Here is a 16,087-nt window from a genome sequence, read left to right on the forward strand (position 1 = left end):
GATTAGGAGCTGGGATTCCTCCCCATTGCCCTGGCAGCGGCTGGTTCCAGGGACTGGCTACAGGCTGCACAGAGCTGCGCTCTCCAGGGCCCTGGCTCCGGGCTGGGGCGCCGGCGTCGCCTGTCACAGAGCCTTTGGGATGCCAAGCATTGCCAAGTCTCAGGGGTGACGAGACCTCAGAGCAGCTGCCCTTTTCCCAGGGGCTGAGGCATCCCAGGCTGAGAGCCAGCCCTGGCTGTTTGAGGGGCTTGACCCCCACTTACCGTTCAAGGTCTTTTGATAACAGGGAGGGTGGCCCTCGGGCTTCTCCAGCTGGACAGGGCCAGAGGGGCTGGGCAGGGCTTGGGGTGGCCCAGGAGACTTAAAAGCAGGGCCCCCAGCATGGTTGTCCCATATCTTCCTGAGAGCAGCAACATGGCCTTTCTCTGGCTTCTCTCCTGCTTCGCCCTTGTGGAGGCTGCCTTCGGTTGTGAGTGTCGGGACCCCAGGGGTGGGCCTGCCAGGCCTGGAGCAGGCTGAAGAGGGGTCCCGAGCCCCCAGTGGCTCTGCATCCAGCCCCAGGGAAGGAGCACGAGGGGCTCTGTCCAGAGCGAGCCCTGGGGCCCAGCCAAGAAGGAGTTTGGAACCCCGTTCCCTGCACGCAGCGGCCTCTCCCCAGACTGGCAAGCTGAGGCAGTGGGGAGCACAGGGGTCCTTCTGGGGCTCTCTGAGCACTTGGACTCTGAGCCAGGAGGGTGCCAGAGACCAGTCTGGGCCCCGCTGAGTCCCGGGGCCCCAGGCCTGGCTCGGGCAGGGGTACTGTGAGCAGAGGAGGGGAGCGGTCGCAGGAGACTCTCAGTGCCCGTCCTCAGATTTTTATTTATTGTGCCAGGCACTTGTGAAGTCCTTTATTTTCCATTAAAAAAGAAGAAATGGTAAAAACTACAGGAAATAATATGACAGCCACGTACCTACCATCAGGGTTTTGCAAATATTACTTTTTTTTTGCTGACTTGCTTCAGGGATTTCTTTTTAAAACATAAACTAGGGGTGCCTGGGTGGCTCAGATGGTTAAGCATCTGCCTTCGGCTCAGGTTGTGGTCCCGGGGTCCTGGGATCAAGCCCCGCATCGCATCGGGCTCCTGCTCAGCAGGGGGCCTGGTCTCCCCCTCCCTCTGCTTCTCCCCCTGCTCACGTTCTCTCTCTCTCTGTATGTCTCGAATGAATAAATAAAAAAAAAATCTTAAAAAAAAATAAAATAAAACATAAACTAGATTCAGCTCAAGCCACACTCTCCCTCTGACCCTCGTGGAATGTGAGCCCGATTCCAAGCTTGCTGTGCCTCATTTCTGGGCAGGCTTTTACCAATTTACTACATACTTAGAAATCCACAGATACCATACAAAATGCGTACAAACTTCCACACACAGTATTATACGCTACATCAATTTTAAAACGTGCCCGGGGCACCTGGCTGCCTCAGTCGGTGGAGGTGGAGCTTGCGACTCTTGATCTCAGGGTGGAGAGTTCAAGCCCCAGGCTGGGCACGGAGCTTACTTTAAAAAAAATAAAGTGCCGGGGCGCTTGGGTGGCTCAGTCGTTGGGCGTCTGCCTTCGGCTCGGGTCGTGTTCCCGGGGTCCTGGGATTGAGCCCCACATTGGGCTCCCTGCTCCTCGGGAAGCCTGCTTCTCCCTCTCCCCCTGCTTGTGTTCCCTCTCTCGCTGTGTCTCTGTCAAAAAAAATAAAAATAAAAATAAAATAATAAAGTACCTTTTGCCGCCCATGTAATGTTTTAGATTTATCCCCGTTGGTGCGGAGCCCCATCGCTGTAATCACTGTAGTCAGCTGTATAAATTCATCCTGGGATAGTTCTGTTTTTGCTGTTACAAAGAAAGCGATTAGTATGCTGACATGTTCTGGCAAGAATGCTCTGCGTTGGGTTACCCAGGGGCAGCAGGGCAGGCACTAGCCTGTGTTACCCAGGGGGGTGCGGTGACGGCTGCAGGAGCCTAACTTGACTTGCGCAGGTGCCGAGAATACCCCCAGGTCCTCACGGACATATTAAGTACACTTGTTTTTTTCTCAGCGTCTGGGACGACTCAAGCCCTCGTTTTCTGTTTTCCCCATGTGCCCATGTATGGGGCAGAACCAAATTATTTTATTTAATAAAATAATTAAGAAACATAAACTTTATGCATGAATAGTTCCTGAAATCTCTGGAAAAGAAAATTCAGCGAGGGCACAAGGGTGGAATGTACCATTTCCTACCCGCCTGGGCAAGGCGTCCTAGTTCCAGATTCCCCGTGCGCTTGGGATTAGCCAATTTTAATCTCACTCCTCCCATCCAACAGGTGAGTTTTGACCTGAGAGGGGAGCCTTGTTTGCTCCCCTGTGTACTGAGGTAAATGAGCAGTGGAGATTCAGGGACACTCTGAGTTCTCACAGCAAGAAGGCTGGGAGTCCAGTCTGATTTCTCAGCCTGTTTTCTGCTCCTTCATCAGGAAAGCCCTGAACATGGCAGCATGAGTAGGGTTAGCAGGCTGCATGTGGGGATCCTCATGCCTACAGGTTGAGGACTGCAGCAGAAGTTGCCTGGGGGTGGTAGGAGGGTGGTGTGGGGTCCTGCGCGGGCCTGGAAGAAACTAGTTTTGCAGATTGGCCCTGGGCCTCAGCCTTCTTCCCCCTCCTCCTGCCCCCCCCACCAGACTGCGGGGTCCCCACCATCCATCCCATGCTGAGTGGCCTGTCCAGGATCGTCAATGGGGAGGACGCTGTCCCGGGCTCCTGGCCCTGGCAGGTGTCCCTGCAGGGGAGGGGGGAATTCTGCCCCTGAGTGGAGGACACACTGGGCTATTGGCCTACCCGGGGCCAGGTTGGGGGCTGCTGGTGTCCAGCCAGCACTGACCTGTCTGTCTTCCTCCAGGACAGCACTGGCTTCCACTTCTACGGGGGCTCCCTCATCAGCGAGGACTGGGTGGTCACTGCCGCCCACTGCAGGGTCAGGTGAGGCCTGGGCAGGCTCAGGGCTCTGCTTCTGGCTACGTTTCGGGGTGAGGAGGGAGCAGGGCCCACTCCTAGTCCTTAACTTCCACGTGATTCCTCTAGCACATCTCACCTGGTCATGACTGGGGAGTTTAACCAGCGCTCAGATGAGGAGAACATCCAGGTCCTGACGATTGCCAAGGTATCCCTGAGCCCTGTCCCACTGGCCTGGGGGGCTCAGCCGAGGGGCTCGGGGCAGGAGCAGGAAGGACAAGACCCTTGGGCTGCTTGAGACACAGGAGCCCAGGGGTGGATGGGACTGCCCTCCGAATTCTCATTCCGGGCTCCTGTGGGTCTGTTTCTTCCACGGGCTGCCAGAGAAAGAGCTTATCTCTTTGCAACCTGCAGATTGCCAGCGAATCCGAGGGCTTGATTTTGTTGTTCTGGCTCTGCCCTATAGGTTTTCAAGAACCCCAAGTTCAACATGCTGACCGTCCAAAATGACATCACCCTGCTGAAGTTGGCCACGCCCGCCCGCTTCTCCCAGACCGTGTACCCCGTGTGCCTGCCCAAGGCGACAGACGAATTCCCCCCTGGTTTGCTGTGTGTCACCACCGGCTGGGGAAGGACCAAGTACAACGGTGAGCAGGACCTGGCGTTTCCCCCCAGGAGATGTGTCTGCGCTTGGGGCTGCCTGAGTAGCGGGAGTCTCCAGGGGGGCACCCCTGTGGCTTTTTTTTTTCTTGTCTAAATTGCAACACAGCCATAAATCTTTCCATTTCTTTATTCAAAACCCTCTTGGGGAACCTGGATGGCTCAGTCGGTTAAGCGTCTGCCTTCTGCTTGGGTCATGATCCCGGGGTTCTGGGGTTGGGCCCTGCGTCGGGCTCCCTGCTCAGTGGAGAGCCTGCTTCTCCCTCTGCCTCTGCTCCCCCTGCTTTGCTCTCTCTCAAATAGATAAAATCTTAAAAAAAAAAAAAAAAAAGAGCTTAAGCGCTCTGTACTTGAAGACTAACTTGCCGAGAAACACCTACGTACCAGCAAGCATCGCCCTCACGAACTTGCAGCCAGGTCCACGTTGCCCCCTTTCCAGGCCGGACTCCTCCCCGGACTGGGGGCCGGCGGCCGTGCTCCGCTGGCCCCGGGGTCCGGGCTGGGAGTCCGACGGCCAGCTGTGGTTCGGGGCCCGGGTCGGCCGGGTGTCCCCTTCCCCGGCGGCGGCCCCTCCTCCAGCGTCCCAAGCGCTTCCGCCGTGGGGCGGGCGGGCGGGGGAGGGGCCCTGACCCCCGCCGGCCTGCTGTGTCCCTGCAGCCAACAAGACCCCCGACAAGCTGCAGCCGGCGGCCCTGCCCCTCCTGTCCAACGCCGAGGGCCAGAAGTTCCGGGGCAGCAAGACCACCGATGTGATGATCTGCGCCGGCGCCAGCGGGGTCTCCCCCTGCAAGGTGCGGCCCGGCTCCTGCCCTCCACACACCTGTCCCCCAGGTGAGGCCTTTCTTCTGCAGCTCTCTGCACATGGACACCGGCTACTCTAGGCTTTGTTCCACAACAGATGCACCATTTGCTTTCCCACCAGTGATGCATGAGGGTTCCAATTGCTCCCCATCCTTGCCAGCTGTAGTTATTTTCCCTTTTTAAAAAAATTATTAGCCCTTATCCTATTTTGCAAAGAATTGCTTTAAATATGTACTATTTCATTAATTCAATGGTACTGTTAATGGAATAGCTTTAAAAAAAAAAAAGTTTATTTGAGAGAGATAGAAAGAGAGAGAGCGGGGGAAGGGGCAGAAGGAGAGGGAGAGAGAGAATCTCAAGCAGACTTCACACTGAGCACAGAGCCCCATGTAGGGCTCGATCTCACGACCTTAAGATCATGACCTGAGCCGAAGCCAAGAGTCGGATGCTTAACCAACTGAGCCACCCAGCACCCCTGGAATAGCTTTCTTAATTTCCTTTTCATGTGTATTATAGGGTACAGGTATATAGAACCTCAACTGATGTTGTGGTGTATTGTTTTTGCACCTTGCAACTCTCCTGAAGTTATTAGCTTGAATCGCTCACTTGTTGATTCTTTGGGATTTTTCTATATGTAGGATCATGATATGTGCAAATAGAGATAGCTGTACTTTTTCCTTTCCAATTTTAATGACTTTTATTCTTTTCCTTGTCTAAATTGTTTTGGCCACAATTTCCAGTACAATATTTGCCAGCAATGGTGAAAGCAGGCATCTTTGTCTTGTTCCTTCCTGATCTTAGGGGGAAAGCTTTCAATCCTTCACTATTGGATACAGCATTACCTGTGTGTGTTTTTCATCAATGCCCCTTAGCATCCAGCAAGTTCTTTTGTATTCTTAGTTTTCTGTGTGCTTTTTATCATGAAAGGATGTTAAATTTGGTCAAAGGTTTTTTTCTGTGTCAGTTGAGATCGTTATATGGGTTTTTCTTCATTCTGTTAGCATTGTGTATTCCACTGGTCCATTTCTTATGTTCTTATGTTCTTATTCCAAACCCTTTCGAGCTTGGGATAAATCCCACTTGGCCAGGTTGTATAATCTTTTGAGTATGCCGGTGGATTTGGTTTGCTAGTATTTTATGGAGAACTTTCACCTCTATATTCATGAGACATACTGGTCTACAATTCTCTTTTTTGTAGTGTTTCATCTGCTTTTGGTATCAGGGTAACACTAACCTCCTAATTTCTTTGTGTTTATTATTTGTGATTTTCTAACATCTTAGTTTGGCTCTTTGGCTCATTCATTTTTCTGCCTTTCCTCTTTCCGAATATAAATATTTCAGGCTTTAAATTTCCCTCAAAGCACTGTTTTCATTGCAGCCCATAAATTTTGATATATAATATATCGTCCTAAGTTTTTCTATTTTCATCATGATTTCTTCCACTCATGAGCTATATGGCAGTGTGTGCTCTCCTGCTCTGGTGAGCTTTTTACCAAAGAATGACATAATAAAAGAAAAAGCACAAATTGTTTATAGTTTGATTAACTTTTTTTTTTTTTAACTTTAAGTACAATCTACCCCTCAACATGGGGCTCAAACTCTTGACCCCAAGATCAGGAATCACGCATTCCTCCGACGGAGCCAGCCAGGCGCCCCAGTTCGATGAATTTTTCTGAGCACACATTCACACAGCAACCAGACCAGGAAACAGCACCGAGCCTCCAACGCCCCCTCCGCGGCCCCAGCAGAGTCCCCACGCCCACCTCAGTGACGTGGGTTGGCTCTGCCCGTTTGGAACTTCATACAAATGGAATCCTACGGTTGCACCCTTGAGTTTTTCCAATCTAAGTTTTTTTTTTATTTTTCCTTCAACCTGAGGAATCTATCTCCATAGTTTCTTCGCCCAGAGAGTTGTATCCGTTTCTGCTTTTTCTTCATCTCGTTTTCTGGGACCCCTGTTTTCTAGGCACTGGGGCATTTCCTCTTCTAGCCTCCCTATTTCTTTTCATTTGCTGTTTCTTCCAAGAGAGTTTCTTAACCTACCTTCTAACCCGTCAATTTCTTTTTAAAAAACTGATTATTTATTTATTTATTTAGTGCGGGGGATGGGGGGGCATTGGGGGAGAGGCAGTGGGAGAGAGAGAATCTTAGGCAGGCTCCACGCCCAGCATGGATAGCCCCACGCAAAGCTCGATCCCACGACCCTGAGATCATGACCTGAGCCAAAATCAAGAGTCAGACACTTAAGCGACTGAGTCACCCAGGCGCCCCACAATTTCTCAACTGTCTTACTTCTATTGAGCCTTCTATTATGTTCTTCAATCACTGTGGTTTTCATGCCTATCATTTCTACCTGGCTCTTCTTTTTCTAGTGTCTTGTTCTAATTTGGTATTGCTGGCAAATGATCTTACCTTGTTTAGTATGGTGTTTAGGCCTATTTTAAGTCTTGGTCCATTTTTTCCCCCCTCATATCTGTTTCCAGTGGAATCTGTAATTCCCGTTTGTGGATATCTTTTGAAGGAGCTGAGGTCCTCAGAATTCTCATTGTTTCGGAGAATGGGGCATGGAGAACCGGGTCCTCCCACACACATGGGGAGACGCCAAAGCTGCTGGTAGGGGTCAGTCCCTTGAGCTTAGGACCCAGAAGCAGTGGATGAGCCCCAGGTACACAAGCACAGCTCATCTCTGCCCTTCCTACCAGGAGGCTGCTCTGGGCTACGCTGGTGCTCGGTCCCCAAGGAGCAGCTGCCCCCAGAGGGGGTTGAGGGGGGGCATGGAGGTGGTCTTTCTGTCCTCCTCAGCTCCTCACCAGCACAGAGTTTCTGCACGACCCATTTATCCAAGGACATCTGCACTAGCTGTCATAGGTGGGCCCGGGGCAGGTACCCACTGCCCCAAAGCACTGGAGTTGGGGAAGGAACAGACAGAATTCGGACAATGCACTTCTACTTTATTCTCCCAGAGCGGAGCCCACAGCCTCCTGCCATTGGTCACAGTCGTGGCCACACACAACCCGCGGTTCAGAACGTCCTTTCCTCTCCCAAGTCTTTCTCCCACTTTTCTATCTCCGTATTTTCCTCTAGATTTCCCTGAAGATTGATCTTGGGGGAGGCTGCCTCCTGGAGCTTGAAAATCGCAATCCTGGGTTAAGGCTGCCACCTAGTGGCCAGTTTGAGAACCGCATGGCTGTGCCTTGCCTCCGACTTCCTTCTGACTCATTTGGTGCAAAATAGAAGGTGAGCCAAATAAGTGATTTTGCATTACCTGGTAGCCTTACTAAAAAAGTGAAAAGAAATAGGTGATTTGATTTCATTACTATATTTTATTTAAGCCAGTATATGCACATATTATCATTTCTGCATGTAATCAATGTTTTAAAATTATTAATGGTATATTTTACATTCTTTTTCTCATATGTGGTCTCTGAAATCCAGTGTGTAACTTGCATCTACAGCACATCTCAAGTAAGATGCTAAATTTTCAAAAGGAATACTTGATCCGCGTTAAGGTTCATAAAAATTACAATTGAAAATGTTGATTTACATATCCACGTTCCAAATATACATTTTTACAATCAGTTAAGTACAATTAAGCAAACACTCCACGGTTGAACTAGGAGTCGGTCCCCGTCTGCAAACAGAGCCTCTGGAGGACGGGATCCGCTGCTGCGTTTTCTTATTCCAATAGGTATGTTTGACACGATGCATGCTCCCCACCTTCTTTCTGCCCGGACGCAGGTGAACTTGCTTCCTACCTAACTGAAACGTCTGAATTGATCAGACGAGAATGTTCTCCATTCACATCGGGACAGTGTCACACTAGTCACTGGCCACCCATCAGCCCGCATTGGAACCCACAGCCTGCTGGATCCTGGGACGGCTTATATAGGGACTGTGGACACCCCAAGTGCTAGGAGTGGAAGTTGTCGGCAGGCCGCCCTCCGCTCTCAGGCCTCTCTAGGGATTTCCTCAGCTGAAGAGAATCATCGAGAGCAAGGCCATGCCTCCTTTCTGGGCAGCCAACAGCCCTGATTGGTCAGGGGGTTTGTAAAGGCCCGATCTCTTCACCTACAGTGAGGGTAGTGGTGAAGCCCACCTTGTCCCTGTGCCCAGCGCTGCGTCCCGTCCTTCCTGGACCAGGTAGGCAGCACCCTCTGATAAGCTTCCTTTATGCGGAGCTTCAGCTAGGAATGGGCTCCAGAAGCAGGTGCAGGGTGGGGTTCTGGAGCTGGACCAGGGGCTGCTGGGTGGCAGTGAGGACCCCTGGCCTCTGCCCCAGCACAAGGTAACAAACAAGTTGTTAAAATGTTTACCGTTGACGAATTGGGCAGTATTCTGGTGGAAGATAATTCACCAGGGGGGTCCCTATATCAGGAGTTTGAAAAACCTGGCAGGAGGGCGAAACCATAAGGACCGTGAAATGGCGTGGCTGTTGCTAAGCCCAATTAAGTTTTTGGGGAAAGAAAAGAAAAAGCTGAGAGCGATTCTCAGGCAATTAGAAGGTTGCTGTGAAAGCCGGTGTGCCTTGTTGGGAGCTCGGAGGGCGCGCTCCCTTCCCGGGGCCAGGACTGACTCACAGCGCAGCCCGGTTCTGAGGCTGACCTCAGCCGACACAGGCCTGCCGGGAGGTCAGGGCCCTGCAGGGCAGTAGGCTCCCGGTGTCAGCCCCACCTCCCCTTCTGGCCATGATGCTGTGGCAGGTCTGGTAAGTGATGACGGAACCTGTACCCCAAAGGTGCGCTAGGACGCAGCTGGCAAGTGCTGCAGGGCCGTGGGGGCTGGGTCAAGGGCGGCAGAACCTCGCCCTGGAGGAGGGAGACTGCAGTGATTCGGGAGCACTCCTTCGGGGTACAGCTTTGGGCCCCTGGCCAGGCCCCCGGGGGACGGCGCCCCGGGCTGCCAGGATGGCTCCCAGAAGCCCGGAAAGCAGCCGTGGGCCACAGTGGATGAGGCAGAAATGTGTGTCCGGGGGGGGGGGGACAGGGGTTAGAAGGTGCAGAAGTAGGCACCGGAGGGGGAATGCGCCCCGTAAGGCAGAAGGCCCAGGGGCTGGCTGTTCCACGGGAAGGCTCGGGAGATGGGGCCACGCAGCAAAGCCCGAGAGAATGTGCGGATGAGAGAGGCCGCGGCGGGCAGGGGCCATGTGCTGGGACCCCAGGGAACTGGGCTACGTGGACGCAGTTACCCTAACCGGTGGCCTCCGGGGTCCTGCCCTTCGCGGATGGGGAGGCCGAGTCCTCCGGCCCACAGCCCTGGGGCAGGACAGCGGGAGCGCTACCAGGGGCCCGGCTCAGTCTGTGCGGTCAAAGGAAATCAAGGACGATGACCGGCAGGCTGAGCTGCCTCCCCCAGTCTGGCGTTCTGGGCACCTGCGAATTGCAGCAGGCCTCCTTTGCCGCAACCAGGAACAGGTGCGCCCCCTGCTCTGCACTCCCCCGGGGCACCTGGGATGCCCTGCCGTTGGAGACCACCTGTCGGGCCCTGGCCTCTCCTCTCGCATCTGGATCGTGGGCTTGGTGGGGCAAGAGTCGTTACTCTGTGAGGAGGGCTTGCTTCGCAGAGCGGGGAGCTCACCCCAGGATTTCCCACATCCCATGGGAACTCACCGGTGGTGCCAGGGCCCGGCATTTCAAGGACCCCCTCTTTATGGTGAATTTAAAACAAGTGTGGGAATGCAAGCCCCGGAAGGGAAAAATGAAGTCGAAGGGTGAGCTCTTCAAGTCCACCAGAGATCTCTAAAACAAAGGAAACTGGGGGTGTGGGGCAGCCTGGCTTCTCATCTAGAGAGTCTGGCGGCGGGTTTATTTGAGATAACCGTTCTGGAAGCGGATGCCCTGGAGATCAGCAAGTCTAGTAAGACGCTGGCCTACAACCGAACCCGTGGTCAGTCTGTGCTGCGAGGCCCGGGAGCCCCTGGGGACGACATGAGCAGCATCCGTAGCAGGTGGCTTAAAAGTCAGGTAGAGCATGTTTTACCAAGGAATTACACATCGAATTAAGATTATAGTAGCAAATCCTGTAATGATTACGCAGGCACTAGTCTGAAATCCAGCACGTAGCCACGGCCCCAAACTGCGAGTCCAGCTGTGAAAGTAGCTTGGTGATCTCCGAGGCCCTGGGAGTCTCTTCAAAGATGTAGGCAGTATTGTGGACTACCTTAACATCTTGGGCTGTCGGCAAGGTCTCTGACACACGGTATTATGGCCAGTTAGCTTGCAGCCCCACGTGCTGTGCAGAAATGGGACGGGGGGGGGGGGCTCGTGAATATCCTTTAGACATGGCTTGCAAGGGGACACTGTCCAAAAAGAGATTCAGGCCCTTTGCCGCCCACATGCATGGCATGCTGGCCTGAGCCCCACCAACTGGGCTCTCCAATGTTCCCGGCTTTTCCATCCTGTCATGCAATCACGGGCTGGAGCGGTACTTTCCCAGCATTATGTCGGTGTGAGGGTGAAGCCCAGGGGTCTACCAGTAACCCTAACCCCCAGGCCGTACACGGCCTGAAGATCAGCCACAGCCGTAGAGCGCAGCGTTGGACGAGCTGGGTCGGTTCCCCAGGGCCCAGCTGTTTGTTGACTGACTGCTGGGTACAGAGCTCTCAGCAGCTGAGGTGGATTATCTCGTCTAGTGGGGGGAAGGCCATGCCTTGCAGCTTTCACGTGGTGCTCTCACTCCTGAGTATGGCTCATGTCTCCCAAGCAGAGCGTTTCTCTCCCTCTTGGATACCCAAACCATGCCCCTGTGGGTCCCCGGGAGAGGGTTTCTACTGCCTGGAACCCAGCAGGGATTTTAGCGGCATGAACCAGCCCTCACTGCCACTATATTTGGGGAGAGCAGCCGGCAGGGAGGTGGCTCCTTTTGGAGTGTCCCCACCATGGTCAGGCCTCCCAAGGAAGTGATCTCCCACTAACTCGATGGGCTCCTGACCTGGGAGGGGAGGGGAATAAGGGATGGGGGGCCTCACATTGGGCTGTCGGCCCCGATGAGCTCACCAGTGTGGAGTAGATGGTGCGCTGCTGGGAAAATCCTACAGAAGCGAGGGGTGGAATCAGGATAAAGTAAAAAGGACACTATCCTGGAGGGTGGGAGCTTGAGGATTGCCAGAGATGACAAAAAGTGGAATTCGTTGGGGGGGGGTCTCTGAAACAATTGGTGAGTGGGGTATGTGGGGCGTGAAGTTCCGGGGGGGCAAGAAGCAAGCAAGAGGAGGGTCTGGGCAAGACTTTGATCCGTTTCAGGGGTCACTTGCCTGAAAGGAACCGAAGGGGAGTCTCTTGAAGGAGCCAGCCGCCTGGGGGTGGTAGCCAAATGTGAGTTCCCAGGAGCACTGTGTTGGAGAGTCCACTGCTGAGTCTCCGGACAGGTAGATGGGCACCCTGGTCAGAGTCTGCCCTGTCAGGTGGCTAACAAGGAAGGAGACGCCCTGCTTTGAGGAGGAGCTCTGGGTGAGGGTCCCAGAGGGGAGTCTCCGGGGAAGCATCGGTGATGGCGCGGGCCTATCTGGAAGGCCCAGCAGAGGGCGCCAGGGGCCAAGGAAAGTCCGTCTGTCGGCAGGCGTGCGGTGGGTCTCCCCAGGGCTGTGTACCCAGCCGCATGGTATCCATGGTCTCGTTGGGGAGCAGAGAATGCACTTGTGTGTCCCAAGCTTGGCTGCAGCTGTGGAGAGAAGGAGTCCAGAGCCCGAGCCCGGCTTGTTCAGGCACGAATCCCCCTGCCACCTGAGCTTGGGTGGGCCCCTCACCAGCGGCTGGGAAGGGTGGGTGTTGGCTGGAGCGAGGGGGTCCGAGGTATGGCTGAGAGTGGCCTCGGGTGGACGGTTAGTGTGTGTGACTGTGATGGGAAGTGGGGCCTCTGCTCAGTCCTTCCCCGTGTGGGTGCCCCAGATGCACTTGCCCTCTGGGGAGAAAACTGTCCCTTGGCTGTTGGTCAGACCAAACCGCAAGGTCGTTAGCCAAAGCCCAGGAGTCGGGGACAGTGTGGACCTGCAGAAGGCCCCGTGTCGCCACCTCCTCAAGGGCGAGGCCAACAGCTGCAAGTTCCGCCCACTGGCTGGGCCGGAGCCCCCTCCAGGACTAGAGGCTGCCACGGCCCCCCGGAGCTGCTTGGTGTGACGGACCGTGGTACCGCCATCGGTGAAGAAGACTCCTGTCCGCCACAGACGGCCGAGGGGCTCCCCCAGGGGGCGGCGGCAGCAGGAGGAAGCAGGGTGTCCGTCTCACTTCCTCAGGGCTCTCGGGCAAGGGAAAGGCCTTGGACGCCAGGTCAGCCCTCTCCCGAAGGCCCCCCTCCACAAGGGGGCCTCAGGGGCTGTGCCAAGCTTCTGCGGGCCGGCGTCTCTAACCTCAGCCAGTACGAGAGCTTGTTCTCGGGGCAGTACTGGGTGGGCGCTGGGTAGGGCCTTGGTCCCTCAAAGAGCCCAGTAGGATTCCGGAAGCTGGTGCTCGGGGGGCGCATATGGGGCTGGGGGAGGGCGCTTAGGCCGCAAGCCCGTGGGAAGCCAGGTGGACTCGTGGCTGCTCCAGAGACTCCAGGGGGCGTAGTCCGCTGTGCCAAGGACCTGCGTGGGAACGCAGAGCTGGGGGACTACCGGTGAGGGGGCTGGCCTGCGTGCTGGGCAGCTGCCGAGGGCACCGCTGGGCCTGGCTCCGTGGAAGGCGGCAGACACGCACGTGGTTGCGTACGGAGGGCGAAGGGCTCGTGAGGGCTGGAGAACGTGTCCTCTAGAACATGAGGAGGCTGCGTAGGTGTGGCGCCTGTTGGAGTGTGGTGGGTGGTTTAAGGGCGAGTGATGCCCGTCTGATGGTTGGGGGAATTTCTCAGTCCTTAGAGAACCAGGTGATGCCCGGAGACGCGACGATTGAGGCCGGGCCTTGGACCCCGTGTGGTGTCGGTGGCCGGTGCAGGCGTGCGAATCTGCTGGGACCGCCTCCCCGGGGGGACCCCTCAGCGTAACGTCATCAGGGAAGTGCCCCAAACAAGACTTTTTACCGTAGGGCATTGAAATCCTGGTGGCAGAGGTTACATGGAATTGTAGGGGCACCTGGGTGGCTCAGTCAGGTAAGGGTCCGACTCTTGATTTCGGCTCAGGGTCATGAGATCGAGCCCCATGTCAGGCTCCACGTTGGGTGTGGAGTCTGCTTAAGATTCCCTCTCTCCCTCTCCCTCTGTTTTTCCCCGTGACCCACTCACTGTCTAAAAAATGAAAAAATAAATCCCTCTGGGAACTGCATAAAAGTAGCCCTTCCAAAGTGAAACCAGACTAGGCCTGGAATTCCTCTGTGGGGCAACAAGCAGAACACATTAGGTACATGAGTGACCACGAAGGACGCTCCTTGTGCCCATCGTACGTGCTCAGTCGGTTCTGTGAGAATGGGAATCCGAGCCTTAGGGGAGCCTCAGTCCATGGTGAGGTGGCATCATCAGTGACTGGCTTGACTGTCGGCCACGTGGGGCCATTACAACGGCGGAGGGTGGGCTTCCTGACTCCTGTCGTCACAGCTTTAATAACAGGGCCTTGGCTTTCAGGGCTGGTGTAATTCCGTGTTCGGGAGTGCTGTCCTCCCGAGGTGAGGAAGAGTCCCCGGCATCCACGTGGTGAGTCCCATTAGGAAGGCCAAGAGCTTGGGTTTGTTCTATATGCCGAGGTGGTGACAATGCACCCACAGCTGGAAAGAGCGAGCCAGGGGGCCGCCTCCAGAGGAAGCTGAGGTCACTGTCCTAGTAGTTACATCTGAATGCGTCTGTATGTCCTTGATGGTTTCACTGGCAATGCCTTGTAGGTAGAAGGACTTCCCTTCAGAGAACTTACAGGGATTTCCTAGGATGACGTTGACTTGGACGCTGGTGTCTCATAGGGCCAAAACGGACTGCATATTTTTATTCTCGGTGGGCCACCAGGTGGTATAGGGGCGATTCTCTCTGGGAAGTGGGACAGGCGCTGGGGGGCTGCTAGTTTTGTAGGGTAGGTGCTTAGGTGACTGCCAATCCTGGAGGTTATTGAAGGGGGCAGAGGGAGTAGCCAGGACGGGCTCGGGGTCACAGGGCAAGTGTGTGGCAAGAGGGTGGACAGCAGAGGGGGGCTGTAGCTGGGAGAATGCTAGTTTCAGGGCCTGGAGTTTAGAGAATGGCTGTCCAGAGAGCAAGTAGACAGGAACCCCGAGTTTTCATAACTCCCAAGAAAGGTTTACCTGTTTACCTTAATGGGCAAAGTTGGACCACGGGTTTCCTGGGGAGGGAGCGGGCAGCCTTTTCTATTGAAGGAAATTTGCTGGAGGGGAGGGGCATGAGTCTGAAGTGTCTGGGTGTCTGGGGTGGAAATCTCCTCGGTGTCCAGTAACCATGTCAGTGCCCTCCAGGGCCTTGTGGACGGTTTTAGCAATCCCAGTAAAATGTAGTAGCCGTGCCCTGTAACTAGGGGGAGGACCTTGCAAAAAGAATTTCTCTCCACTCTGGGTCAAGTGAGCTTCCTCAGGGTTGGAAATGAAGAAGGGGTCATTTGGGTCACTATGGTCCTGTCAGTGATAAGCCCATTTGTGATACTGTGATTTATAGTAAATACATATATCTGGTCTTTGTCCCTGTCGCCGGCACAGAGCACCTAAAACCTTTGCGATGTCCTAAGTGGTGAGAGCAGGAGAGGTGTCTTTTGTTAGGTTAATCGGGTGACTTTTGGAACCCATTTAAGGATGGGGGGCGGGTTTCCAGTGGAGCCAACTTTGTGATTAGAGAGTTGGCACTTTGAGTCACACCCCCTGACCTTTGGGGCCCGGAGAGGAGCTGGAGATGGGGTTCAATCACCAGTGGGCGATGATTTAATCAGTCGTGCCTATGTAATGAAGCCTCCACAAAAGCCCAGAAGGTCAAGGTTGGGAGAGGTTCAGGGTTGTTGAACAGATGAGGATTCAGAAGAGTGGGGCCCCCTGGAGAGCATGGAATCTCTGTGCACTTTTCCCATGTACCCTGCCCTCTGCATCTCTTCCCTCTGGCTGTTCCCAACTTACATCCTTTTATAATAAGATGGTAACCTAGTGAGTAAATCGGTTTCTTGAATTCTGTGAGCTGCCCTAGCAAATGAATTGAACACAAGGGAGGGCTCTGATTGATGGCCAGTTGGTCAGAAGCCCAGGTAGAAACCTGACGTGGTGACTGGTGTCTGAAATGGGGGTGGGGTGCACAGGCAATCTGTGGGACTGAACCCTTAACCTCTGGAATTGGTGGTTTACAACCTCAGGAGCTCTCTGGGTGAAATTTGATACCGGCCTCCATGCAGGGAGGGCAAGGAGAGACTGCAAGGAGAGGTGGGCCACCGTAGCCTGGCAGGCGGCAGGTTTCATGAGCAAGGGGATGGCCATGAAGGCTCTCTTGGGCAGTTGCACCAGGAGCAGATCTCCACACCCGCCCACCAGAACCTTACTGGTTCCTAGGGAGGCCTTAGTGGGGTTCAGTCGTGTATCCTGTCCAGATGGCCTCAAAACACATTAATCACTCAAGGCCGCATCCTTCCAAGGGCTCCTCCTACAGGGACGGGGGGGGTGGGGGGGCGGGACATAGATTCCAAGGTCAGGGGGAGGGGTCAGGAGTTTCTGACTGACAGGGCCTAGTTTGTGGGTCAGTAGGTGGTCCTGTCCTCTCAATGATCTCCTCCAACAGGAGTCTGATGCCCCCCCCCCC

At 54.6% G+C, this 16,087-nt stretch overlaps 1 protein-coding gene across 1 annotated transcript in view; it reads left to right on the top strand.

The window, feature by feature from the left end:
- Positions 1 to 381: 381 nt before the first annotated feature.
- LOC118023413 (chymotrypsinogen B-like) overlaps positions 382 to 16,087 on the top strand; it is a 23,107-nt gene continuing 7,401 nt past the window's right edge. The window contains exons 1-8 of the mRNA XM_035024513.1: positions 382 to 469; positions 2,686 to 2,777; positions 2,904 to 2,983; positions 3,086 to 3,164; positions 3,423 to 3,603; positions 4,274 to 4,447; positions 7,502 to 7,654; positions 8,156 to 8,557. Of these exons, the coding sequence (XP_034880404.1) occupies positions 382 to 469; positions 2,686 to 2,777; positions 2,904 to 2,983; positions 3,086 to 3,164; positions 3,423 to 3,603; positions 4,274 to 4,447; positions 7,502 to 7,518 (711 nt within the window). The 3' untranslated portion in view covers positions 7,519 to 7,654; positions 8,156 to 8,557. The remainder of the gene's footprint in view (positions 470 to 2,685; positions 2,778 to 2,903; positions 2,984 to 3,085; positions 3,165 to 3,422; positions 3,604 to 4,273; positions 4,448 to 7,501; positions 7,655 to 8,155; positions 8,558 to 16,087) is intronic.

Source organism: Mirounga leonina, unplaced genomic scaffold, assembly GCF_011800145.1.
Source record: "Mirounga leonina isolate KUSES-001 unplaced genomic scaffold, KU_Mleo_1.0 Mir_180, whole genome shotgun sequence".
Classification (NCBI taxonomy): Eukaryota; Metazoa; Chordata; class Mammalia; order Carnivora; family Phocidae; genus Mirounga; species Mirounga leonina.